This window comes from Oenanthe melanoleuca, chromosome 1 (assembly GCF_029582105.1).
Source record: "Oenanthe melanoleuca isolate GR-GAL-2019-014 chromosome 1, OMel1.0, whole genome shotgun sequence".
NCBI classification, from domain to species: Eukaryota; Metazoa; Chordata; class Aves; order Passeriformes; family Muscicapidae; genus Oenanthe; species Oenanthe melanoleuca.
Window position 1 is genome coordinate 58,270,992 of NC_079333.1, and position 27,079 is coordinate 58,298,070.

The 27,079-nt window shown below is 34.6% G+C and overlaps 1 protein-coding gene across 1 annotated transcript in view; it reads right to left on the reverse strand.

The window, feature by feature from the left end:
• Positions 1 to 276: 276 nt before the first annotated feature.
• The window catches only part of DIAPH3 (diaphanous related formin 3), a 202,738-nt gene continuing 175,935 nt past the window's right edge, over positions 277 to 27,079 (reverse strand). Inside the window, exon 28 of the mRNA XM_056500048.1 lies at positions 277 to 2,864. Coding sequence (XP_056356023.1) covers positions 2,608 to 2,864 — 257 coding nt within the window. The 3' untranslated portion in view covers positions 277 to 2,607. The remainder of the gene's footprint in view (positions 2,865 to 27,079) is intronic.

The window sequence follows — 27,079 nt, forward strand, 5'->3', positions numbered from 1 at the left end:
ACCTACCAAAAATGACTACCACATACCAATAAAGGTCTACCCTAAGTATTCTAAGATTGAATTAACTTTAAATTTTAAACTGAACAAATGAACTAATTTTTAAATTTAATTACAGCAATTTACTCTATATAATTTACAAGCTGAGTTTTATACTTTAATAAAAACATAAAATCATAGAAATAAATACAGCTGCAATACTTTCAAAGTTATTATTTCCCTGAACTCATAAGGCAATACTAGCATTTTTCATATCAAAAACATCCTGTGTATGACTTTGTGTCTAATGGGAATTAAAGAAAGAGAAAATGTAGAAAGAAAACCTACTGTGTACTTCAACTGGACCATGTACTTTAACTATGAGAAGATTAAGTTATGATGGTACAAAGAAGCAGGAAAAAAGGAGGAAAAAAACTGCACACTGTATTTACATGGATTCTATGGAGTTGCACAGCTTTTATTTGCCTCGTTACAGAAGAAAAAACCTCTGCAAATTAACTTGATGGCTGCTTGAAAGAATTAATTCAGAAACACAGTACCCTAGAAGGACTAAAAGCCCTGGAATACATTTCTAAAACCTTCCCAAACTATAAAAGAAAATAGCTTAAATTCTGTAATTTAAAGATAAATATTTATTTTAAAATCAGGAGAGACTAGGCTTCTAGCAGCATTTAATTCATTGCAAAATCCAGTAGATTGTAACTTTTCTTTGCTTCATCAGCTGTGCAGTGGTGTCCTCAACTGTCAGTTTTCTCAGGTAGAGTATCATCCATTAATTCAAATGAATAAGTTTATAATGCTCATGAAAACAATTTGTATTTCCACCTACACTTGGTAGGTCATCCTCCTAATATTTAAGAGATGGCTCCCTGCTTTTAGCTCTTTTATTTTAGCATCCCTGGCAACTGAAGAAATCCAGTGAACTGCTAACTTTTATTCCCCTTGAACAGGCATTTTCTTTGTGTTTGAAATGTCACTTTATGTAGTCAATCGTATTGGCCTTTTTAGATAGTAATTTTTACTGCACCCTGTAAATAGGGGTAGTAAGTCTTAATACTGGAGGTGCAGAAGACCTTAGTGGAACAACTATCAGTTGCTGTATTTCAAGTTATATATTCAAGATATATTTCAAGTAACCAAAGGTGTCTCTGTATGACAGCTGTGCCCATTATTTGCAAGGGAAACTGAAGAAATGTCTGTCTGACAGGTCTGCTCTGAATCCTTCCCTGAGTTGTGTTTATACCTCTCTTTTTCCATCAAAGGCGGGATATGTAATTAGTGTATAATGACAGCTACAACAGTCCCAGAAACATGAGATTGATTCCCATGATGGCTGAAAACCCCCCTATGCTGTGTGTGTAATCAGGCCCAGTTTTCAAGTTCTAATTAACTTTATTAATGTTTAGTGCAGGAAGTACAAAGGCAACTTAAACAAGGATATAAAAAGCACTGGAGCATTGAAACACTGGTTTCATGTAACTGACTCTTATGGAAAGACATATTTTTCAGCATTTTGTAAAGAAAAATAAAGTAATTTAGAAGAAAGATATTTGATTCTTAATACACTCTTATAATAAGGAAGCTTTAAATAATGGAGCAAAGAGACTAACAATAGCTCCCTACTTGGTAACATTGGTAGCAACTCTTTCTGATGTGCAATTAATAAATACGATAGCGAGCACACAACACTGTACAGTGACAGTGGGATAAAAGAGATGCAATCACTTGCAAGACTCTTGTTGTGCCAGCAAGTAAGACTTTATGGGCTACTGGAAAATGAGTTTGTGAAAAACCAATTGAAAAAATCTTCCCCATTACATTTTCCTTTTCTAGAAACATATTAATTCGCATGTGAAAAGATAAAATATTAAACCGGTAAATAACTGTGAAGGCATTTTCCCCCACTAAAGACACAATTGAAAAGCCTTGTAATCAAAGAAATTGTATATATTATTTTGATATAATAATGATAATAACCTTAAAAGCAGTGATAAATTAATTACACATAAAGTATATTATTTGCATAGATTTTTTGTTTACTGCCCATGGATTACCATGTGGTAAATACATCTATAATTCAGCAGGCTTTGGTGCTTGGAGCTCAAACTGGAATATGGCTGATACTGTATATTACTGTAATTGTAAAGGACACTATAATGATACATTTTTGGTACTTTAGCCTCTTAAATATAGAAATTATAGTAGAAAATATAAGAATACCTTTTCAGTTATTTATTGACCCTATTCCCAGGCATGATGATTTAACAATACTTAAAGGATATTCCTATTTTCAGAAGCACTCAAAACAGATGGCTAGCAGTCTGTCTACTAAGAGGATTGTGATTTGGAACAATTTAGCATTTATTTTCTTCTGATACTTTTTATATGCTTATTAAGTAAAAACATATAATAAAAAATCATCTTGCATTTATGCAAAATTATAGTATTATTTTGTATAGTCTTGCAAACAAAGTTTAGAAGCAGATCATTCATCCACAGAGAAGTTAGGAACTCAGAAGTATGCAACATCAAAAATAGAAAATTACTGTTTTTAAAGATGTAGTGTAGGCTATTGTTTTTAACTTTTATTTAATCTGTTATATGATTATTCTATAGCGCTCGCAGTCTTGCCAAGAGAGCTTCTACTTCTGGAATGGCTTCTCCCTTAGAAGGGGACCCGATACGATCTATTTTCTTTTCTTTGCCACCTTCTCCATGACAGGCTTCCTTTCTCCCAACAGCCTTGCTCAACACCTTAGAACTTGTTTCTACATCATATGTAACTTCTTTGGTGACTGGGCTTCTTGTCGAGTTTAAACTGATACTGTGGTGTGAACACGGCTTCTCTGGCTGTCCTTTCTGGTTCTCTGCAGAAGACAAATCAAGGAAACCTTGTTTCACTATTAAAATACTCAGTTTCAATATTCTGTAATATAAAAAGACCTCTTGATCAGACAAATTTTACATGCAGATGATATACTACAAGGAGTAATGATTGCCAAGGAGGCAAGACAAAATATATTATCACTTCAAAAGCAGTGGACTCAGTCCCTTGAAAGTGATCCAGAATTTACATGTCTTCATTAGATTATCATCCATATTTCTTACAAAATCACAGATATAGCCTGACAGGACCCTCCTTTCCTACTGGAGTCAAAGACATACCTACCTCTCAGTGTCTCCAAGGTTTTACCTCGTTAATTACATTTCCTACGTATTTTTTAATTGTTCAAATTTTGAAATGTATTTCAAAATCTATTTTAATTTTATTATCCATTGTAACACCTTTTCTTTCCTTTGTGAACATTTAGGCAGGTAAGTAATTTCAAGAAATTGCATAATTCACTATTTTTTGCTAAACATCACTGGCATTGCCTGTCACACAAAGTTGCACTCAGTTAATATCCAGGCAGGAGTTTTGCAGGTTTGGCATGATTAATGGATAGACTTCTTTTACTGTCGTTCCCCACCCCCCTTCCAGATCAAGTGACTGTTTTCCAAACCAGCATATGAGTGGTTTCTCTCACAGATATCAAACTTTTTAAAAACAGGCCTACTCAATATTCATGTAACCTTGAGCAAGGCTTGAAAATGCCTTCAACACACTTGACATGACATTTAAAGTTTTTTGGTTATTCGCTGAGAGATGTTCCATCATCCCAATAGTAATGACTTTGGAGCACAGGCAGTCACTCATGACAGTGTGTTTTATGTGAGTGCTGAAAATTCCTACCGAAAACAGCTTGTACATTAAAAGGCAGCTGCTGAAGATATTTACTGCACTGTCATTCCCTGACCAGGGGCTCTCAGTGATGGATGAGGATTTTACACACTTTCTTGGACAATCTCAGCAGATTTTGTAAGTAGGATCACCTTTTGGGATGTGGAGGAAAATAAATATTCCCTTTCCATCATCTTCTAAATCAGATAAACAATTCTTAATTAAAATTTCTTAAGACAAATTTGACACTTATCTGAAAAATTATTCTTTTTAAATTTTTTTTTTTTACACTACAGAAAATAATTTGACCTTGAATATGCAGCAGCACAGTGTTCCTGAATCACAGGAGGCCAATGACTGGTTATGAACATATCTTTATAATTACATGTAATAAATCTGTCACATATAATTAAAATATCCTTTGTATGTGCACTCTTAAATATCCTATTCTACTTAAATGTTTATGCTTATTGATTCTGAACACATATTTGCAAGCTGATAAAAGCATTGTACCTGTGTCAATATACAAACTGCCAGTTGCACCACAGACCTTTCTGTTTACATTCAATCTAGGGGCAGCTGGAAAAATAGTTGATGTTTAAAAATCAACACTTTAAAGTGTAAGAAAATACTCTGTCATATCATAAAAGATAAAGCATAACTGTTGGATTTTAAAAAAAGTCTAAAAGAAATTAGGCACTGAAAGTAAGCTTCTCAAATGTGCTAACAACCAAATTTTAACTATTTTGCACTTCAGCAGCCTTCATCCCAAAATGTGAGGATGAATTAGGTGTGGTGAGCTAGACTGTATAACAGAGATGGAGAACTCTTTATGAACTGGGAACCAAAGTAAAATCCAGCTGTAAAATCCCAGTTTCTCTTAGTATACACAGGGCAGAGTAGAGGTGCCTGAAGAGTGAGACTCACAACTGCAGCCTAAGCTAGCTAGCAAGCTAGCTATTAATAAGTAGTAGCTCATGGGATCTATCCAAACTCTTTTAACACTTTGAAACTCAGTAACTAATTGAGGCTTCCACTTCAGCATGTCCTATAAATTGCTGCCTACAATCTGGAACTGTTGTGTAGGGACAGGACAGAGTAAAGCTGAAGACAGCTGTGTCTTTTCCCCTCAAAACAACAGCAACTGTGATTTTCTAGGCATGGACTAATAAGTGCAATATTTAAGTCAAATGAACAGCCTTTCCCTTCACTCTGAAGGGTCCAGCAACAATGAAAAATGGCATTAGGAAAGTGCCTTAAAAAGGTTTTAGTTTATGTGAGTAGTTCTTGTTTCATCTCCTTTGCAATGAAGATGTCAAGATTCACTAGAAAAATCACAAAGGCTCATGTGAGTGATTAGCAGCATTCCTTAATAATGAGAACACTTTGGTCTCAGCCATGTTACAAATAATATTGATCAGCTAGATAATATTTTTAAAATAATACTTGGACACATATTTTATCTAAATCCAGTATTATAATCTCAAAGTTGTTATTTCAGCTGCTTTCTAAATCAGGTGGCATCTTTACCGCTTATGTTCTTCAGTCAAGAAGGAACTTCTCCACAGAGCATTTCTATGCCTAAGTGCAAGTCCAGTATTTGCAGATATGGAGGTAGATAGCTCCCTGCTAAGCAAATTGACTACTGTGAATTTAATTCAGAAACACTGAACTTTGCTAGGCCTGGCTCAGAAAGCATACAAATTTACTTACAGCCTTAGATTTCACTTTAGTAAATGTAACGAATTAAAACCGCTGTATTACTTCAGGTATATGTGCTGCTTGTGGCATTCTTATCAGAGCAAAAGATGACTTTCTTTAAACCAAAGTGTAAAATTAGTTAGGCACTATCAAGGTAAAAAGTCTCACTAATTCCTCATTTTTTTTTTATTTTTTTTTACGACAACAGAAATTAATTTGTGTTAAATCCAAACTCTTAAGCGCTCTACACTGCTTCACACACTGATTCAAAACTTGCATGCATTCATGGTTTGGTACCATCCATTCCACTGCCTTGACCTGGGATTGTAACCTCACTTCCCTCAAATCCTGTGCTATAGTGGGGAAACCAAAGAAGTTAGTTTTTAACCTGTCAGTGTTCAGGTGATTGTTTTAAAAAAATCAGTGTATCTTGCATGTGAATTCAGAACTACGTGGCTGCAAACTGCTGCAGGCTAGTATGCAGCTTTGACCACAACTGTGGGAAAAATGGACTTTCTTAATTTGGTATAATAAAGGCTAGAAAGGCCAGAAGTCAAGATAAACTGACAAATTAAGTACAAGAATAAATAGCCATTAATTTACTCGTTATTCGGCATTAAAACCTTGAACCAGCAGAGAAATGAAGTGCTGGAACTCACATATATACATGCAAAAGCAAGAAACCATAACCAGTCATAAGCAGGAATCTGATCTGTTTCTGCAGACAGTATTTGATACAGCTGCCCAAACAGCTAGGACGTGGCTTAGTGACACTGGCCACCTATGTTTCCAGAAAAAGGAAACACATAGAAATCCACAAACCATACAGGTATTAACAGACATTTCCTAAAATGCTTTGAACCATTACATCATAGAGACACACAAATTTGTTTTGTGCTTTTGACAATAAACTGTATTTGAAACAAATGATGTATTTATACATATGCATTGGTTCAAATACACTTCTAAAGAACTGAATAGAATTAAGCACACAGAAGGTTAAACAAAAAACTACTCATGGAAAGGCACTTCTGCATGAATTCTTGTTAAGAAGAAAGCTTACATTTCTGGAGATGCACTATTTGTCCACCTACTGTAGCAAGGAGCACCTTCCGGCAGTAGCAAGACAAAAAGAAATCAGACATGAAAAATCACTGGATAAAGACAGAACATATTAATTTCCTGTATATGCTGGAAGTACTTGAGACAAATTTCTACTATTTGGTCACCTTCAACAATCAACATTTGTCATCTACTTTTATCAAAAAACTAAAAGCAGTAATTTTGAATTCATTATTAAGTTTCTAAATGCTCAGGTGATAACCCATGACAGTTTTGACTTTACTGCTAGTGAATGCTTCCAAGCACAAGTTAGATAGAGATCACATTATACCCTATGAAGGTCTCAGTGTCCAAATTCCATGATATTTAAATTTTTTCTTTCCCTCGTTCAATATTGAACTTTTGTGGGTCCTCTAGACCTATTCAAATGCAGTTTTTGCAGATATTAATTGCTTGAACATTGCTGTTAATCAAAAGCATTCCAAAGCCATATGTGCAAAACCTAGAGCCAAATACTATCATCAAGATACAGGCTTCTAAAAGCAATGCTCAGGAAATTCAGTCAACAGAAAATTTGGCTTAATATAGCTGCCCACAGTTTAAATGATGTCTCCTAACACAGAACAACTTATAACAGTATGCTTATAACCTATTAAAGGATACATCATATTCAGAAAAAGGAAATTGTCCACTAGCATCTGAACAAAAAAAAAAATCAGCAGTAGTAGACCTGCCTGCTGTGAACTTGGGGGGAAAAAATATGATCAGTTGGAGATTTTAAAATCCTACACAATAGTGTTATATATTACCTTTAATAGAGAACAAAAATGATTGCAAGAGACTCACTACAGCCGAGATAGATTTTTTTAAAAAAAAAACTAATAAATATTTAATATTAAAAAGGATGTTGAAAAGCTTTATTTCATTACACACTTTCTCAGTAAAAGTCTTGATACGAAGGACATATTTTGGCTTTATGTAAATACTTGTAGACTGATTGAAAAATAAAGTTGCAAATACAATAAGGAGAACAGCATTGTGTGGCATTACATGCTTGTATTACAGTCATATATCTCAATGTAGGGCATGAAAAAGCTAACATAAAAAGAACAATTGCAGTTACAACCTCATTACATCTCTTACCAAGTTAACAGGGAAAAATGTTCAAAAACCCAGTAGAATATTTCTGATCTCGCTGACTTGTGCTCCACATGCTACATCATTCCTGAAGCTATGTCTATGCCTACATTTTCTAAATCCCACCCATACTGACATTACTGTAATGCAAATTGGTTCTACATTTTAAGTCATGACTCGTCATTTAAGTCATGTCCTAGACAAGGAAGGAATGTCCCCATGCCAAACGACTTTAGCTTGGAAAAAGTAACAGCCCTAGCCATAACTCTTACCACTGCCTCCCCAGTTTGGTGCCATAGTTTGTCTCTATTTCCTCATTCCTAATGCATGGAACTGAAATTCTCAAAAAGCTACACCCTGCTGATGCTGTGCTCAGTATTTTCACAGTAGAACATCAGAGGAAAAGAACATGCATTTTTGACAGCAGTGCCATGTGCTAATTTTGGATGCAGCTGTATAGCATTCCCACAAGCTGAAATGCTTGACACAACCCAGTGTCTGACTGGAAGTCCTGTTGATTTCTCACAAAGTTCACTGACCACACCATCATGCATGTCCCAGTGCAGCCTTAACCAGTGAAGTTGTACTTAGACAATGGTCACATACCGTGGACATCGTGAGGACATGGGGTATATCCTCATATGTTCCATCTAAATAAACAGATTCCAAACTCTTGGCTTCTTACTATCAGAAATGCCAAGAAGAAAATAATTAATTAATGTTTTCCTCTCAATTTTGAAAAGAGTCTCATTTTCTGTACCAATCCCTATTAGAGCCCCAGACACCAGACAGTTGCAAGCCCATAGATTTTTCAGGCACCCAATTTCCTTTAATTTTTACAGCCCAAAGACAGCCTTCTTAAATCCATCCCCAGACCTCAGCCCCGGTGTGAGAACATACCAAAACTTCATTATCCTTCTCAAAGCCTGCTTTATCCCTTAGAACCAGAATTTAGACATAATATGAAAGACTGCTATAGCTAGAAGGTACATCCTTATCACCTAAGGTCATTCATTTAAAAAAAAAAAAAAATGGGACAGCTCCATTCTGGATGGTTTAATAGAAAATATTTAAAATACTTTTAATTGTTTTCATTTTTTTTTTAAACAATATTTCTGACTGACAAGGGTAGGCTTGAAGAATGTCCCTGTTAAAAGGAGCACTGTGTGTTGTTACAACTTATTTCAGTTTGAACCTGCAGCTCCAGCCCTAACACATAAAGGAGTGTGAGTTGTGCTCAAAAGACCTTTGCTTGATAAGTAATTTCTTACACCTTTGTATTTCATAACAAATGCTCACAAGTCTACTAATTTAAGCAGACAATAACTCATGAGACATGGAAAAGTGTTACTGATATTTGGAACATTTCTTTTTTAAACTGTGCACATTGCATTTAATAGTTGCTGCTGTTCTGGAGTGTTGCATTAAAAAGGTGTGAAAAACAAGGAGGAAACAGTATCAGTAAGCACAATTTAGATGAGACAGTTTTCAGAAATTGTGAATATAGGGGGTTTATGTGCATTTCAAAGGCAAGAAGTGAGTATATCAGCACACTGTGTGACTAATACAGAGAATTTACAGAAACTAAATTTCAAAGACATTCAATTACAAACTGTGAGCAAACTAATTTTTGAAAACAGGAACTGTGCTGGACCAGCTCCCTTATACTTGGCCCTAAAGTAAAGCCTTTAAAAATTCTTTTAATCCCTTTCCTAACTATGCTGATCACTCCATTCAAACTTTCACCTATCTCTTCCAAAGACACTCTGTAATTGCAATGAGTTGGAACCAATTTCTCTGTTTAAACTAATATATTCCCACCTGTGATAAGACACTGACTTTTTTTTTTAAAAGAAATGCAACTTTTACCTACTGGGATTTTAACAAAAGTCTTGAGTACCTGTTAAGATGATAAGAGAACAAGAGTGTGGATCAAACTGCTGAAATCACCCAAGGTCAGTGAGAGACGAAACCTCTGCAGGTGTCTTCTAAGATGGCTATTTCAGACTTAGGAGTTTGGCATCCTTCCTAGCTCACCCTGAATTACATTTGATTTCCTGTGTTTTTTCATGCATTTTTCCCCAAAAGAAGACACATTTGGCAGTTTCTAGGAAAACTGCAAAATGGAAATTTCCAGAACAGAAATCTGCTTTGTAGTCATTAATGATTTTTAGAGCACATGGTTTGAAACATTCTTGAAAAACTAAATTCTAAGTCTCTTAATTTCAAAATGGATAAAGCATAAGTCCTAACTTTAGTATTAATAACTAAGAAATTAATCTTCTTATTTATGTCAGGCAAAGGGGGTTAAAATGTAAATATTGATCTACATGAATACCAGTGGCATGGGGTCTTCAGGCCCCAGTGGGCAGAAAAAATCCACAGCCTTGGTGTATATGGGATTTCTCTTAAAGTACCAATAGGACACACATCAATTTTTTTCTTTTCTTTAAGTAAAGAAAAAAACAGGAAATTACAATAATACAACTGGAAGTTAACATCTTTTAGAGCATTTTAAATTCCTGGAATGTGGTTTATTACTTGTTTTATTTTGTTCACAAGTATATTGCAGCTTGCATTTCTGATCATCTTTAGAGTTAACAGTCAAAAATGATGATTGTCTAAGTTAGTGACTGTGACAAGATACACAGAGGTCCATAGTCTAAAGCTACCCTCTTCAACTGATGATAATTAATGTAGATCACACATACTAAACTGCCTTCAAGCAGTAGACACATTTAGTCTCCAAACCTGTCTGCAAACCAGCTACCTATAGGTGAGTACTGCTTCCAAGGTGCACTTTAATAAAAAACTTGAGGAATATGCATAAAGACTGCTGCCATCAAAGGAAAGCCACTAGCAGATGCAATGGGGAATGATAAGCAACATGCTGATGAAAATAACTAAAATGGAAAAGAAACACTCAATTTTGTCTTCTTTTACCAACTGTTGAGGAAAAACACAGCAGGAAGCCTCCTACCTCTGGAAAATAAAACTCACAACAAATCCAAACAACAAAGACTGACCTTATATTTATGAGATTTTACTCAATGCAGTTCTAAATGTGGTTGTTGCTCTGTTCAGTATTTACTATTTAGCATACACATCGAGAAAAAACCCAGACAAACAAGCAAAACCCACAAACCCCCACAAAAATCATGCCCCATCCCTGGAGAGGTTCAAGGCCAGGCCAGATGGGATTCTGAGCAGCCTGATCTAGTGGGTGCTGTCCATGCCCATGGTATGAGTGTTGGAATTAGATGACCTTTAAGCCAATTCTGACCCAAACCATTCTATGATTTTATGTATTGTCCTGGAGTGACTTTATGATTCTTGTATCCCCAGTTGTCAGTTCTGTTCATGCTTGATATTAAGTTCTGCACCTCTAAGACTGGTTCTGGGAGCAAAGAGAGGGAGAAGAAGTTTGTTTGCAGAAAATGCATTTGCTCCCTCACATTCCCTCTCACAGACTGTGTTGTCTACAGCATGGACACAGGGAGAGAGCCCTCTTTTTAGTTAGTTTTTTTTAGCTAGCTGAGGCAGAGATGTTCCCCAGACATGGTGGATTTTCTGTTTCTTGGAACTGATCAGCCCTGCTCTGGACTGACAACCCAGAATAGCACCGGGAGCTCACACCTATGGCCCACTGGAGCTGAGATGCAGCATTTTCCAGCAAAGGAGGGATTGATAAGAGACTGAGCCAGCCAAAATGCACCCTACGATAAGAACTTTCTGAATTTGCCATCTCTTCAAAACAGAGAGAAGCTCCATTGTTTATTATTATTCATTTTTCCATGTTTGTGAGTACTTTGCTTGCTAAATAAATAGTTTTTTCCACTTTTCTTGAAGGAGATTTATGTCTCCCAAACTGGTAGGGGGTGTTTGGATTTGCTTTCTAGAGGGACCCCTTTGGAAGTTTCCTCCCAAATTTGCCCTAAACCAGGACACATATCTATGTCTGGTACTTGCCTTAAAAGTTTAGCACTATTATTATTTCTTATCCACTACTCTTGATATCGAATGTTTACAAGATATTCCCTAGCAATTCCAGTTGCTGCTACTAATCCATACAATTTTTACTTCTTATTTTTATCCCAGACTTCCATTCCCAGGTGTATATCAGCAATCAGAGTACTGGTAGGTTGAACTCCTTTAAGTCTGAATACAAATACTTTGTAATATCAGATCAAACCAATGAGAATAACTATCTTTCTCTCATCATCTGTTGCTCTTCTCTCCTAAGAAATCAAACTACTTCTAAGCAAAAAGGAGATCTACAGAGTCCTGGAAATATATTTGGGAATGGCATAAAGAGAGGCTAGAGCTGAAAGTAAATTAGGTGGGTATTAGTTTTAACAGTTGACTAAAAATACAGTCTCCTCGCATTGCTGTAAGAGGCACAAGACCAATGTCCTGGGGCAGCTCTTGTCCACACAGGTCACAGTCACAGTAGGCTGTCATTCACCATTATCCAAAAGATTGCAAGAATAGTGTATGGCTCTCAGGCTCCTCTAATTTTAAACATTTTTAGAAGAGGTCTCTGGAAGAATAGCAACAGAAAGCACTACATGCTGTTAATGCTATGACAGGGAAGAGTGTAGTGATTTACTAACCTGGACAAGTATTTATGAGAACTCTGAATTCTAATCTGTGCTTCTTTATAGCATGGGTGCTTTTTAAGAGGACAGAAGCAGACCTGACTGTGAAGTTTAACTTGTGTAAACTAATATCCAAGATTGCTTTCATGAAGACACTGGACAGAAATGGAATGAAGCTGAATCATCTTAGTTCATGTAACTTTCATATTATTATCATGGTCCTTACTTTCCTCTGACAAAACTCTGCAGAAAATAATTGATAGCACACTAACGAGCAGACTGAAACCGTGGAGCAGGAAATAGTATTCAAGAAGATCCTTGTGCAAAAGGAAATACTGGGAAATAAAGGCAAAGTGATTTATCTCTCCCTCACTCTACAAGATTGCATATATTCCTTTGACAATTCTTCTCTCTCTTTATAGAATGCTCTAATTAATGCTACGTGCTTTCACTTAATTATTCCTTCTTTTTTGGGATGGACTGTAATTTGGCCTTGTTCATGTATGGAGAAAGATGAGATGTAAGAAAATGTTTCTACTCTGCACATGATCCAGCCATATGTGTATTTGACACCAACAACTGTACTCTGCAAGTGTGACAAACTGCTCTGAAAAGTGATTTTATTATTTAAAAACAGCTTTTACAACTCCTCTGAATACCACTGAATTATCACAAGACAAATTCAAGCCACATTATCATGGGTAATTAGTCCAGTCATTGTGAATTCAAAATGCTGTGTTGAACATCACTAATGGTATGCATTTTTCACACAATGAATATATTTACTGCCCTATATTTGACCAGTTAAACACTTAGCAGCCACTTTCATATGTTAAAAACAACAGAAGCTAACTGTAGCACTTCCTTCTTACATTGTGAATCAATTGCACTCAAATACTATTTAGTAATCATCAGCTAACAAAAGTTAATCTTATCGAGTAGCAGGGGTTTTTTTTTAAATTCTACAAATCTAAAATACAACACACCTTTGCACATACAGACTAAAAACCTCTCTCTCATGGAGGAACTTATTACACAGAATATGAAAAACTGAACAACTGAAAACCTGAAGCCTCTATACTCAATGAGAAAACAAGGCAGAAGACAGTAAGACCTCCCAAGCCACGGAAACAGAGGATTCTTAAACATAGCCTTGTTTTTCCTTTGTCTGTTTTGACTTATGAAGCAGTCTTGCAAATGTGTTTAGCTGAAAAGGTGCTATTAAAAACAAATGGTGAGAGAGCATCATGGTATATTAATTATGCAAAAGAACCCAAACCGAATTTAATCAGAAACAAGAGACTCCAAACAGGAAAAATTGTCTTTTTTTTTTTTTTTTTTTTTTGACAGAGACGGTTAAGAAAACATTTATGGTAATGCCAGAGCATCTGCTGATTAAAGTCAAAGCTGCAGGACGCCAACATTAAATCACTGAACCATCTTGACAGCTTCTGGGTACTTGAATTTCATTCGAATAATAAATTGCTGTGAAATTTACACAAATCGGAAAATTAGCCAGAAAATGTTTACAAAGACTATAGGTAAGAACATATAAAGCAGATATCAAATTGATTTGGATCTGAAAAAACAGAGCTAAAATAAATGTTTGGCACTCAGACATTTCAGAGCTGCATTTAATTGGTAAATCTGTAAAAGACTAAGTGCTTTAAGAAATGAATATATTTTATCATTCATTTCCTAATGATTTTGACCTATCTCTTTTGTTTGGAATTGTTAGCATGCTTGTTTATTTAACATAAACACAGATGAGCCATTTGAACGCAGCCTGCAACATTTAAAATCAATTTTTAATTCCTGACACCTGAGGATTCCACACAGAACAATATACTTCATTGTAAAGCTTTAATTGATGCATCTATGTGCTGCAGAGGGTGATTACTTGAATAATAAGTATGAGACTTGTGATCTGGTTGCTAAGCAAATGTGAGAAAGAGGAAAAAGTCCAAGAAAGGATGAAACAATGAATCAAGGTGCGATGACAGGATAATTATTCTGTGAACTGTCGTTTTGAAGGACTCTCAGAACATTGACCTGCACTTGATCACACATCAGAAGATTGCCTGAGGGGTAATTAAAATAATAATACTCAAGTTCAGTCACTCACAAAGAAAAAAACATATGCTTAATTTATTTCTCTGTAGCACGCATGGTCAAATACATTCTCATGTTAAATGTAAATGCTTGAACAGTGCAAGAATTCAGAGAACAACATATTACAGCAAAGACCACTGAAGTTTATCTGAATTAGCATGAATGCTTTTGTTTCTTCAATAACTCAGGGCATTCAACTAAATATTATTCATACTATGACACATAAAAGCATAACATCTGTGAAAGAGTTTCCTGGAGAAAGTTGGGAAAAATGTCCTTTTAAAATATGCTTAAGGTTGTAAGGGAACATGTTCAAAAAGAACTTTTCCTCCTTTCCCTGAGATGCTATTGCTGAGCATGACATCATGTGGTAGAGCATCAGCCTGGGTCAGCTGTGCTGTTATTCCCGTCCAACCTCTCTCCCACCCGGAGCCTCCTGGCTGTGTGTGTTTTGCGGGTGAGCAGACAGAAAGCCACGACACCGTGCAAGCACAGCTCAGCAACAGCCAGACACTGGTCTGGTGGCACTGCCAGTCACTAAGACAAAGCACAGCAGCTCATGGGCTGCCATGGAAAGCATAAAGGCCAACCCTGACACTCCCAGTAAAACTGGAGATAGTGTAAAAACTCTATGCCATTGCATATATTAATTTGGTGGGAGCTGTTCACAGGACAGATTTCCGACTTTAAAGGCAAACTTTTACACAATTCCATTTTTTCCTATTTAGGCTTTTATTCCATTGTTTACTGTATCAGTTTATGTTGGCATGCATTCCACTACAAGCCTAGATTTTAGTTCCAAGCCCGTATGTGATCACACCTAAGCAATGACAATTCCTTCTCAAACATGGATGTGTAGATACTTCATTTCCTTTAAACCTGCCATTGTCAGTCTTGTTTAGGGATGAGCTTTGCTAATTGTGTGAAATCAATGGTGTTTACTGCTTTGCAACTGTACTGATTATAGATACCTACTTGGTGTAGACAAAAAAAACCTCAACCCATAAAACAAATTATTTCCACATCCAAGTTAGTCTGTGATGGAAATCACTTGATTGCTCAGAAATCTCCTTCATTTTCCCCTCCATTATTCCATATGTAACTGAAGAATTCAAAGACAGACAGAAGAATTTCTGTGGACATTCTTCAAAAATTTAAGACCACTCCAAAAACTTGAAAAAAATTTTTTAGGACAAGGTAGACACGCAGTTTTGCATGCACATAAATTCATTCAGGCTAGAATGTCTATAAGCTACTCTCAGTCATACACAAGCACAATTACCATGCATTTCTCATAAAGAAAATTCTTTTTCTCCCACAATCTTCTAAAGACACCATAAAAACACCTTTTAGGAACACAATATACGTAATAACTATTAAAATGACACTTCTTTCCAGAACAACTATATTGTGTAAAACCATTGCTAGCTCATCAATTAAGTTAGTCACTCATACTAAACACATTAGAGATATATTCTAAGATATTTTCTAGCACCTTCATTTGTGCTCATTTCCAGAGAAATGCTACACCTGAGTAGCTTTAAATGCTAAGGAAAAAACAGATGCTATTGAAAAATCTCACAACGTTCAGCAGTTCACTGTGATCTAAGTAAAATTTATTAAAATGCAAATTTCATGCATGTTACTATAAATTTCAAGGCAACATCTTATAGAATAAACATAATTTTCAGTTTTGTGTAATAGAATAATACCACATACAATTGGTATTATTATCTAAATTCTCAATTTTAGCCAGCAGTGTTAAGAATAACAATCCAGCTGACTCCAAGAGGATTTATAAAAATTTTTCAGCAAAAGTAGAAGGCTAGATATTTATGTATTTATATATTTTTATTTCAGAAACATAAATGAGGAAGACTTTGGGGAAGGGAATGTGAAGGGAGAATATCCTCTATGTCTAAGAATTTAGTTACGGCACTCTATAATTTATCTTATATCTCTTAAAAACCTTTGCTTCTTCTGAGCTCACTAGCCAAACAGATTTTTTCCAGAAATTAAGCTTAAAATCATGACAGTTTCAATAAGCTGAAGCAGATGTATAAATTTATAACTCTTTGGTTATATAACAGAATATGGCTTAAAGCAAAAAGTTAAATTACCTTTTTTTAGATGCATTTCCTTTTTGGGTTTTTTTTTTTTTTTTTGGTGGTAATGAATACTTTGAAATATTGTCATTAAAATAATAAACCACAAATTTAATTAGCCTTATTATATCTACAACTATGAAATAGATATAACTCTGTGGATACATATGTATTGCAGGTACAGAAACAAACCTGACTCTTTTCTTCCATGTTATATAAAACTGTGCGTCCTTGTGCCCAACCAAAGGCCCTTGATCCCAGTGAGAGATTAAGTGCTGGTTGAATGAATTTGTGCTGGTTGCCTCAGGCTCCCTTCACATTCAGTGAGGAGAAACAAGCACTTTTAAACTGTGCTTCATTTCACCCTAATGTAGATACTTTAAACAGGTAAAGAGAGCCCACACTGCAGATATCTAAAAGTAACTTCTGTATCTGGAAGCTTTAGACTTTTGACTGCAGCAAAGTCTGCATAAAAGGTGGATTTCCTAGTCTGGACAGAGATAAGGGATTGCTGAGATGACACTTCCCCTATGAGGGAGGACAGGATGCAGATTCGGTGATTTTAAGGCCTGATAGACTATAAAGTACACATCTCTCCACTTACTTAACAGAAGCTGTAAAATTTCACAAAGCTTTTTCTAGCTACATGAAAAATATAATTAAAACAAATCACAGTTGTTACAGTGAACAGTTTGGATATAAGCAGGGGAACACTGTTTAGCATGCAATATGCTGACAAGAACTGTAGATGTGAAAGACACCATTACACTGCCCAGCCATTACCTATCACCATTTTTTCATTTATAAATATCCTTCATGTTCACTAACCTTTACCTCCAGTAGACATAGTTCTTATAGTTGTTTAGGCTCTTCTTTCTGACAGATTTGTGATACCCAAACTTTTATATAGCTTTGCAAGTTTCTTACAAGCTTGAAACATATTCTGGATTTAAAAATCAGCCCATAAAATAAATGATTTCTACTTCTGCATTGGTACATGGAATCCTAGCCTTCAGGGGAAAATCATCACTGCTTTAAACTGAAATTGGCTTAGATTTAGTCCTGGCCATGCGAAATATATAAAACTCTAGTCGTGTACACCTAAACTTAAGAATTTCACATCCACAGAGGACTAAGTGTTCAAGTTTAGTCTTTAGAGATGGTACATCAAATGGGAAGGCAGCCATGTGATTATTAGATATTAATTCTGAGTGTACATATTTTTGTTAGGTAAGATAGATTAGTAGGTGAAAGAATTAAAGTAACAGTGATTTGAGTTAATTGAAAATGCTTTATGAACTCTCTCTCTAAAGAAAGAAGAAAACCCAAAAAGCCCAAAACACTCATAACACTGCTTTTGCTGAGTATGAACCAAGTTTTAAAAAAAGGGATAAAAATAGTATGCAGTGACAAAAACTATAACAGCACCTACTTCATTTCATATAGTTTCATTGCCATTCAAAATAAGCAGTAAACAAAATATTTTGTTTGGGCCTTATCATCATATTTTATGCATGTATTACAGAATATTTGTCTCTTGTACAATATACTAAATACTATGTTAAATTCGACTAATTCCATAAAGCATAAAGCTAAAGAACTAGTAAAGAAAAGCACTAAGGTTTCAATATGGAAAAAAAAAAAAAAAAAAAGTATTCTATTATAATAATAATAAAATGCCAACACACAAAGATATTTCTGGTATGAAACAAAAACATGCTGTTACTTGAGACTCAATCATTTGGAAAGACTATTTTCATAGATTTTTTAATTGTTTAACAGACTTTAATATATATTTCATCATTGATTCAGAAACTAATCCAAATGACCTATGCCCATCAGAAATAAAAATAGAAATGCCATTTTCCTCATCAGATTATGCACAGCTCCACAGTCACTGGTGCATATAGGAAGGACTGTAACACACAAAGATTCAGCTGAAGGGTATTTCAAATTTAGGAGACAACTCATTTATAGGAAAATCTATTTGCGGGTGGCTGAGGTTGTTTTGTACCATACTAATTACACAAAATACAGAATTTCTGAGAGCAATACAAAGTGTGGAATGTTATTTATGGATCCTACGTATCCACTAGTGCTGTATTTCACTATAATGAAATCATTGTAGAGCATGGTAGTCCCGGTGCAGAATCATTATGCCTGACTCTGCAGAACAATAATGGCAAAGAGATTACACTGTCAAGGGACTAGTCAAGGGAAAAAGGCAATCTTCAGAGCACAATTAAAAGCACATACTTTAGGTATCTATTGGCTTATTTCGATTAGAGACAGAGCCTAGCTTAGATTAGTTTTAAATAGATAGTGAAGGCAAGCAAAACAGATCCCATGTAATTAAGTGGAATACATCTACACCTCAACATAAAGTTTATTTACCTGCTTTACATGTGTCCACACCTGTCTGAGAACTGCCAGCTTTGAACAGTAATTTCTCACTAATAGTTTTTAAAAGATGTTTTTTTCCAAACAGAAATGATATAACTTGGAAAGAGAAACAGACTGAAGTAGCTAAATAGAGTATATGAGAGACAGACACCTGTAAGAGCAGCAGTGTGGGCAGCTGGCTGCCTGCAGAGGGTGCACTGACTGGTAAATCATGGACTGCGAGTCCTCACCTGCCTAGGGAAGACAATTCTGCTGTTCTGAGAACAGCTTTAAGGGTGACATGACCATCAGTAGGAGGAGACCATACTTCTTGTCTGAGTTCAGTAACAATGGACTAGTTTCAACTGCAACTCCTTTTTGAGGATTTCATTCTAAAGCAGGTCCTAATGAGATTATAGCTTACTCTCTAGCCCTAGGACACTCACCAGTTCTAGCTTCTACCAACTGCTTTCCTCTGTAGTTTCACTTGCATTTAAATGGCATTTAAGTCTTCTTTAAGAAGACAGATAAGTAAGATAACGTTAATAAAATTACAGCAAAATAGAGTAATTTTATCTATTTATATACAGCATTGACTACATGTGAATCTGCATTAGATGAGAAAGCATCTTAGAAAGAATTGAGCACTTGCGATAGATGAGAGCCTTCTGGAAAAACATTTTCAGCTGCACCCAAGAGGGTGTAGGTAAATGAAGGATAGGAAAAGGCAAGATAATTAAATTTATGATTGTGTAAGTCTAGGGCACAGAACAGCACTTGAATACTGTGCACTTATGTGGAATAGTGAAATCCACTAAATAGGAACCCTTAACAACAGGAAGTTATATTAGAATGCTGGGTCCAATTTAAGAAACCACTCATTCACCTGCACTTTCTGGAAAAAAAAGAAGAAAAAGTTGAAAAAATGTTTGAAAAATTTTTTTGAAAAATATAAATATAAATGATTTCTTAATCACACAACTATAAAATAAACTCTTTGATGTTTTGCAATTTTTTTACTGATGATTATTTCTCTTTAAGTTTCATTAAATGTCCTTTTATTGCCAAACCATGAGATTTTTTTATTGGATGAAATAATATAAATATAGATATAGCACTGGTTAAGCATTTTATTCTCAAAAACATTAATTACATTTTCTTGCTATATTTAGAAAAATATGAATAAAATATAAAAAATAGCTATAGCAGAGTAAAGCAGAAAATTTACTAATGTGAAATCACCATTCCTGAAACTGGTTTTGCTTAAATGTAAAAAGTTGAAGTTTAAAAGCTACAGTCATACACGGGTTATCAAAGAAATATACAATCTCCATGGAGAAAAGCACTCGCTTTCTCGGCCAAAATCTAAAGACTTTTTAAATGAAGTCTTTGAGCAAAATGTTTCACTGATTAATTGCCATAATATTTAACAAAATAACAATGAAATGCAACAGCTGAGAGAAGACAAATATTGTCACATTTCGTTCTTACAATTTGGAGGAAATTGTATTTTTATCTTTGTAGCTACTTTACTAAGAGGTTTTACTCCCATAAATAACAAAATATTACATTTGTCTTCATTTGCAAATTTGGTTATCAATGTATAATATCTGGTGTGTGATAAATTTGAACTCAAATATACAGTATTGTCCCTTTTACTTCAGAGAAGACTATTTTATAGCATAGTGCCTAGCATTATGACTGCGATACATTTATCACAATGCACTGTTAGCCAGAATTTTCTAACAAAAGCAATTGAATAGTAGACTTTACTTAAGTCTATAAGGAATAGCTAAAAGGACAGCAGCAATTAACAGGATATGCAGTAGAACATCTTTTAGAAACAGGTGTTAGGAAATATCTAGTGACCAGTGTTTGTTAGAGATATCAGGCATCTTCTGGACAAATGAAAAAATGCAAAACACACCCCACTCTGCATGATGTTTGGTATGAAGAATTGTCAAGTTTTTCAAGATCAGCTTTCATCACACTGGCCATAAATCAGTTTATTTTAACTGCCACTGTGCTACCTGATGATGAGTTAAAAAATAGTATTCTTCTCATTTTCACTGCATGTATTGCTTTTAAGCAGTTAAAAGAAAGGCAATTTTTCAAAATAAAAAAACCCTTGCATGGCTACTTTCTTTTTCTGCACCTCCAAAAAATGTTGTTTAAATAGCTGTTCATTTAAAAATACTTGATTTAGGGTTTTTAGATATATACAACTTTCAGCTGATTTCAGTTAAAAGAAATAACAGACACTTATTAATGGTGCATTGCTAAAATATTAAAATAGGGGAAGTTTAAAAATCCATCACTTGGTACAGTTATTGTTTTACAACACAAGCAGTAATTTCTTGTAGAGCGACATGTTTCCTTATGCTACAGCTATTCTTCCCTTACAAAAGCTGTTACTTTCAGGAGAGGGGACAAATTCTTGTCATCTATTACTATGCAGTCCATTACAATGGGTTCATTCATATTTATAATACAATCTGTGATGTTGATGCATCACTTTAGACTTCACTGTTATTTCAAAAAAATCCATAACTGAGAAAAAGGCAGGCTGCTGACAGGAGTTAATGTGGGTTTTACTCTGTTTACAATTGCTTTCTAATCTACTAAATGGCTGTGAAAATTGATGCACTGTTAGAAGTGCTTTTATACACTACTACAGATAAAAAGCTGTTATACTGCAGTAATCTCTGTAATGCTAAATTGAATTTTTGACAGTGTTTTTTTAGTTTTTCCAATTTGAATGTGACAAGGTAGGCTACTGCATTTACAGTAAGCTTAATTCCATCAATGCAAAACATTTTCCCATCTTTATTGAGATGCCTATTATTGTTATGAAGAAAAGAAGTTATGGATAAAACTTGTAACTATTGCAATATGCACTTCAGGGGAAAATCTCTTAGTGGTCAAAGTAGGCAATCACTAAATTTTGCTATCAAATTTGTGATCTCTTGAAGCCGTGCAAGTGAATCCTCAGGAGGTAAAACAGTAGAACTGCTTCCAGAACTGCTTGCCAGAAAGGCAAAGAGATTCTCCTTAAACATCACAAAATAAAATTTAGGATTAGGTGATTTCCTAATAAGTAACTTTCCAGTGAGATTTTAGGGAGACATGCAAAGATAGTTGCTTAGTTACATGACCAATGAAATCAGAATTATAAAGAAGTCCAAAGAATGTATACTTCAGTTTATCAGCCTAAAAATGAAGCCAGAAATAAAATAATGAAACATTTTAAGCCTCAGATTTCCCTGATAAAGAGGGTGGAAAAATACCAAGGCTGTTGTTGACATGAAACACGAGTACAGAAGACTTAGATACTGTAGAACAGGTGCCCAAAAATTCCTGACACTTATCTGAAATGCCTGGTGCCTCACTAAAACCTGAATCTGAGGAATGCCAAACAAATGCCTTTTTCTGTTCATCAAGAAGCTTCTAATTTTTTATATGGATGTGACAATATTTCTAAAAATTAATGATCAGAATTTCTACATGGCTCCTGGTGGAAACAAGTCCTTTATATTTAAGACATTTGCATATGAAGTAACTTCAAAATTTACTTATGTGTTTTAATTAATAAAATTTAATAAAGAGATACAGCTCTCTCAGATAATAAAAAAGCTTAGGCAGGTGAAGACCTATAGAGGTCATCTGGTTCAAACCCAGCTTCAAAGTGAGATACAGTTGGTAAGTCGGATCCTAAAATTTTTCAAAGGATAGACTGCTAAAGATTCAAACTTCATAATTTAACCTTTGTGATGTTTAATCACATCAGCTGAATTAAGTAGTCAAAGACAACACCAAAAATGCCCATCCATTCCATGTAGGACAGCATGTTTAGTCTATGCAGAGCAGCAAGTAAAGTTCACCTAAACAGCCTATCAACTAATGAACACAAATGTATAGTAACCAAGCTTCATGAACAATCAGGCTCACAGAACAAAATATTTGGGTTTTTTCCCCCTATATTATTTATTTCTTTTTTTTGAATGTGCAGTTTTTCTGTTGCCATTGTCAAAAGAAAAGAAGGCCTAGGAATTAAATTCTAGAATTCTTACGTGCTCATTTGAAGAAAAACTATTAAATTTAGGTTCTACTGAATAAATTGAATAGATTCTGCAACATAAATGAAAGCTTGGGATGCAAAAACAATAATTAAAAAAAATTAGAGTCATAAGAAATTACTTCTGAAGTTGCTTGAAAACCTGCTAGGTATGCTTATCATATATAAGCAATCTATCACTGATTGTTTAGATTGTTTAGAAGAACCATGTTGATTGCAGGTCCAAATATTATTTACTCCCCTACCAAATTTAAGAAAATATTATACAAAGGTTTTCCACAGAAAATTGATCATTTTGCTGGACTAGGGCTAAGAAAAAAGAAAATCTGCTGCATACCTGTCATTTTCTAAGATTATTTTCTTAATAGCTAATGCAACCCCTTAGCAAGAAAAATATTTCTTCAGATAACTAGTGGTTATCTGAAGAAATGGTGCTAAGCATAATTTCTTGTAGTTACTTCTGAAACACAACCAAAGAAGCAACCTAACTTAGCACCCCAGCTTACCTCAAATACTGTCACTCTTCACAGAAGTTGCTCATGTTCAAGTCTACAATTTTAGTTCTGGTCTGCAACACTGCTTTGCCCAATGTTGTTTTCAAATTTTCAATCATCTAAGCTTTCCTTTAAAAACATACTAGAACAAACCCCCCCAGCTTATCACAAAAACTAGTTTTATATTTTGGAAAATTTACAGAAAATCAGTAAATGTACCAAACACAAAGAGAGGGCTAGAGTGTCTCTCCTGTCAAGACAGGCTGATAGAGCTGGGGTTGTTCAGCTTAGAGAAGAGAAAGTGTAGGGGAGACCTTTAAAGCAGAATTCCAGTACCTAAAGGGAGCTTATAAAAACAAGAAGAGGGACGTTCTATGCAAGCAGATACTGACAGGACATGGGGCAATGGCTTTAAATTGAAAGACAGCAGAATTAGATAAGATGTTAGGAAGAACTTCTTTACTCAGAGGGTGGTGAAGAATGAACAGGCTGTCCAGAGACACTGTGCATGTACATCCCTGAAATGTTCAAGACCAGGTAGGATGGGGCTCTGACCAGCCTCATCCTATTAAGTGGCATCCATGCCCATGCCAGAGGCACTGGGACTTGTTGATTTTGAAGGTCCCTTCAAACCCAAACCATTCACTAATTCTACAATTAGCTGTTCATTTAATGCTTCACAACTTTCAGCATGATTCTGGGAGTCTGGATTTCTTATTTAAGTTACAAATGTGAGAAAAACTTACTAGAAAACATTGCTTCTGTGAAAGCATAAGCACCTCTGCTCTTAGCAGGCTGATATGCATGTGACAGACAATAAATCTCTATAACTGGACATACAGAAACTCTACTTTACCATACACTAGCAGGGAACTTCTTACTGGCAAACTATCTTAACTGTAACAAACCTGAGGTACTTGCAAGTTTTGGAAATTAAAATTATTTTGAGTAACTTTATGCTATACATAAAGTTTGTATCCTTTGTGTTATACATAAAATTCAGCTGGAGCAGAATTTCAGCATATTTAACAAAAACAGCCTTGACAATTAGAGAGAAGTTTGACACATATTTCATAAACATACCTACTTGCATATCACAGAAATAGAACAAGATTATAAATAACTGTACTTGCAAATGAGTTTTGAATTCTCATCTAACCTGTCAACATGAAAGGCGCTTTTTCTTGAACTGCATCATATAAGTATAAGATACTGCTTTGTCTTGAGAAGAAGAGATGGAAATATGGCAGTCAGGTCATTTGATGCTTTTTTAAAATTCCTTCTCCTGTCCAGCAAACAATAGTTTTACTGCCTGAATGTTTCACCTTTTAATAATTTAATTTCCTGAAATGCTATTCAATGAAAACATATAGGAAATCGTGATTTATAGGCAAATACAATTAAAACCACAATAATATTTCAGCATGTAATATTGCTAAAGTTTAAAGATAAGGACACATACTTTTGTCAATAGCATTTGGTAAAATTACTCCATACAAAATTCTATTTCTAAAATAAATACAGCAAAGTGGGTTTTAAGTACTCGTTTCTTTCTAAATTTTGAGTTCACACTATTTCAAAAATAAAATATCAGATGCAGCTTGTCTTAAAAACTATAAAGTTTATAATTTAGCACCTGTGACAATTGCCTTTTCCCTATACATCTTGCTTATATAAAAGAGAAATTGAAATTAAATACAGCTTTTATAATTTCTATTTCTTGTAATGGTGTCTTAAAGACAGAAAATGGAAAGAACAATCAATCACAAATGTCAGCAGTGTCTTTTGAGATACAAATTGTTAATACTACAGACGCTGTAATTTAGAAGCATGCAATTTAAGTCCAGATTGCCTGATTTACTTTACTGACTCCCTGATCTAGTTTAGTTGAACACTGAATTTAAATAGAGGTGCTTGAAGTCAGGAGGGACTTATGTATGTGCTTATATGCTGTGCTGAATCAACATCCCATTGCAACAAATCACAAGTACAGTATGTTTAACAAGCATAACACAGCAAGCATATTTATCTGCTCATAACAAAGCCAAAAATGATACCTTCTCTTTACGTTTTTTGTGAGTTAGCAAGAATCAGCAGGCAGGAATAACCTTACTTGTCCTTATCTACTTTACCTTAGAAATAATTATTTAGCATAACAAACCAAGAGCAGAGTATATGTTTTGAAGTTGAAAGGAAAAGGTCCAAACTGGCATGCTTTAGCTGTTTGTTAACTGCTTTTCTCCTAATGAATTGCCCTGTTGCTCTGCATCACTCTGATTGCAGTGTAACAGCTTTCATTAGTCATTATAAATATGGCTCTGTGCCACTTTATTTACATTCTTATAGTAAATAGCTAGAAGTTCACACTGTAATAATTCAGACTGTTTCTGCACTGGCTAAAAAAATAATCTGGAAATGCCTAATATACGATTTTACCTTAAAAAACCTAAAACCTAAAGCTGAAAGTTTTTGGGTTTGTAGGTTTTTTGATACAATTTTACCACCAGCATAATTCCACTGTGGCCAAAATTCTTGCCAAAAACAAGGCTAAGGGAATAGGAATTTCACTGTAAATAGACTTTGCAAACTGGGCTTCTCTTCTGGTAGAACTGTCACAAGAACAAACTGATACTCAAACCTTAAAATGTGATTAGTGCTTGAAAATGAACTAGCACTGTAAATATGCATAAAAACAAGCTTAAGAAAAATCTGAATCACAAATATGAACAAAAATAAATATGAATCAGTAATGGGACTGTTTTCCTAATACACAACTACTTTCTAGATATTATGGTAACATGGCATTAAAGAGCTTCATTTTCTTTAACACTTCTGTTTTTTGTAAAAAAAGAGGACAACAACTGTTATCTGAAATACTGTTTGATGGTAGAGATTACTTGTAAAACAGTTTCCTATTTGTAAAACATTATTTTACCCACATCAGTCTAAAGGCAATGAACTTCAGACATAACTGACCTCCTATGAATTCTACCGAGTGATCTAGGTAAAAAAGTGAAAAATTTTAGAGTTTTTTTAATGTACTGTTTTAAGAAAACAAACTGTTTCCTTAAGTTGAAAAAATGTAAGCAACAGAACCCATATCTACATTGAACAACAACTATTACAGAGAATATTTTTCATTACTAGCACTCCTGAGAGCTCAAATTTTTGGTACTACTAAAAAATTAATGCCTGATTCTAACAAATATATAATTATTAAATACATATAAAAATGATGATGTCTATAGACATTTTATACACATGCAGATAATTATGCATATTATACATTACATCCAGATTTCTGGAATCAACAGGCTTTAGTAAAACTATTAAAGCCCATACAAGTTCTGTTAATAATCTACCCAATACTTCGAAACAGTGACTTTGCAAAATCCCAGCTGTCAGTCTAAACTCACTTGAAAAAAGAGAGTTCACCTTTAACTAATTTATTCTAAGCAAAAAAGATTTATCAAGTGCATTACGAGGATTCAAAAATAATATTTACATATTATAATGGGAAAAAGTACAAAGACATGAAAAAATGTCTATAAATGATGCTGAGTCAACAAAAAGGAAAATAAAAGATAACAGAGTTCTTGAAAATTCATTTTTAACCTTCCTAAAATAAGAAAGCAAACTTCTTTTATTCAAATATAAAAATCTTCCAAATGAAAAACAAGTTTTATTGTATTTAA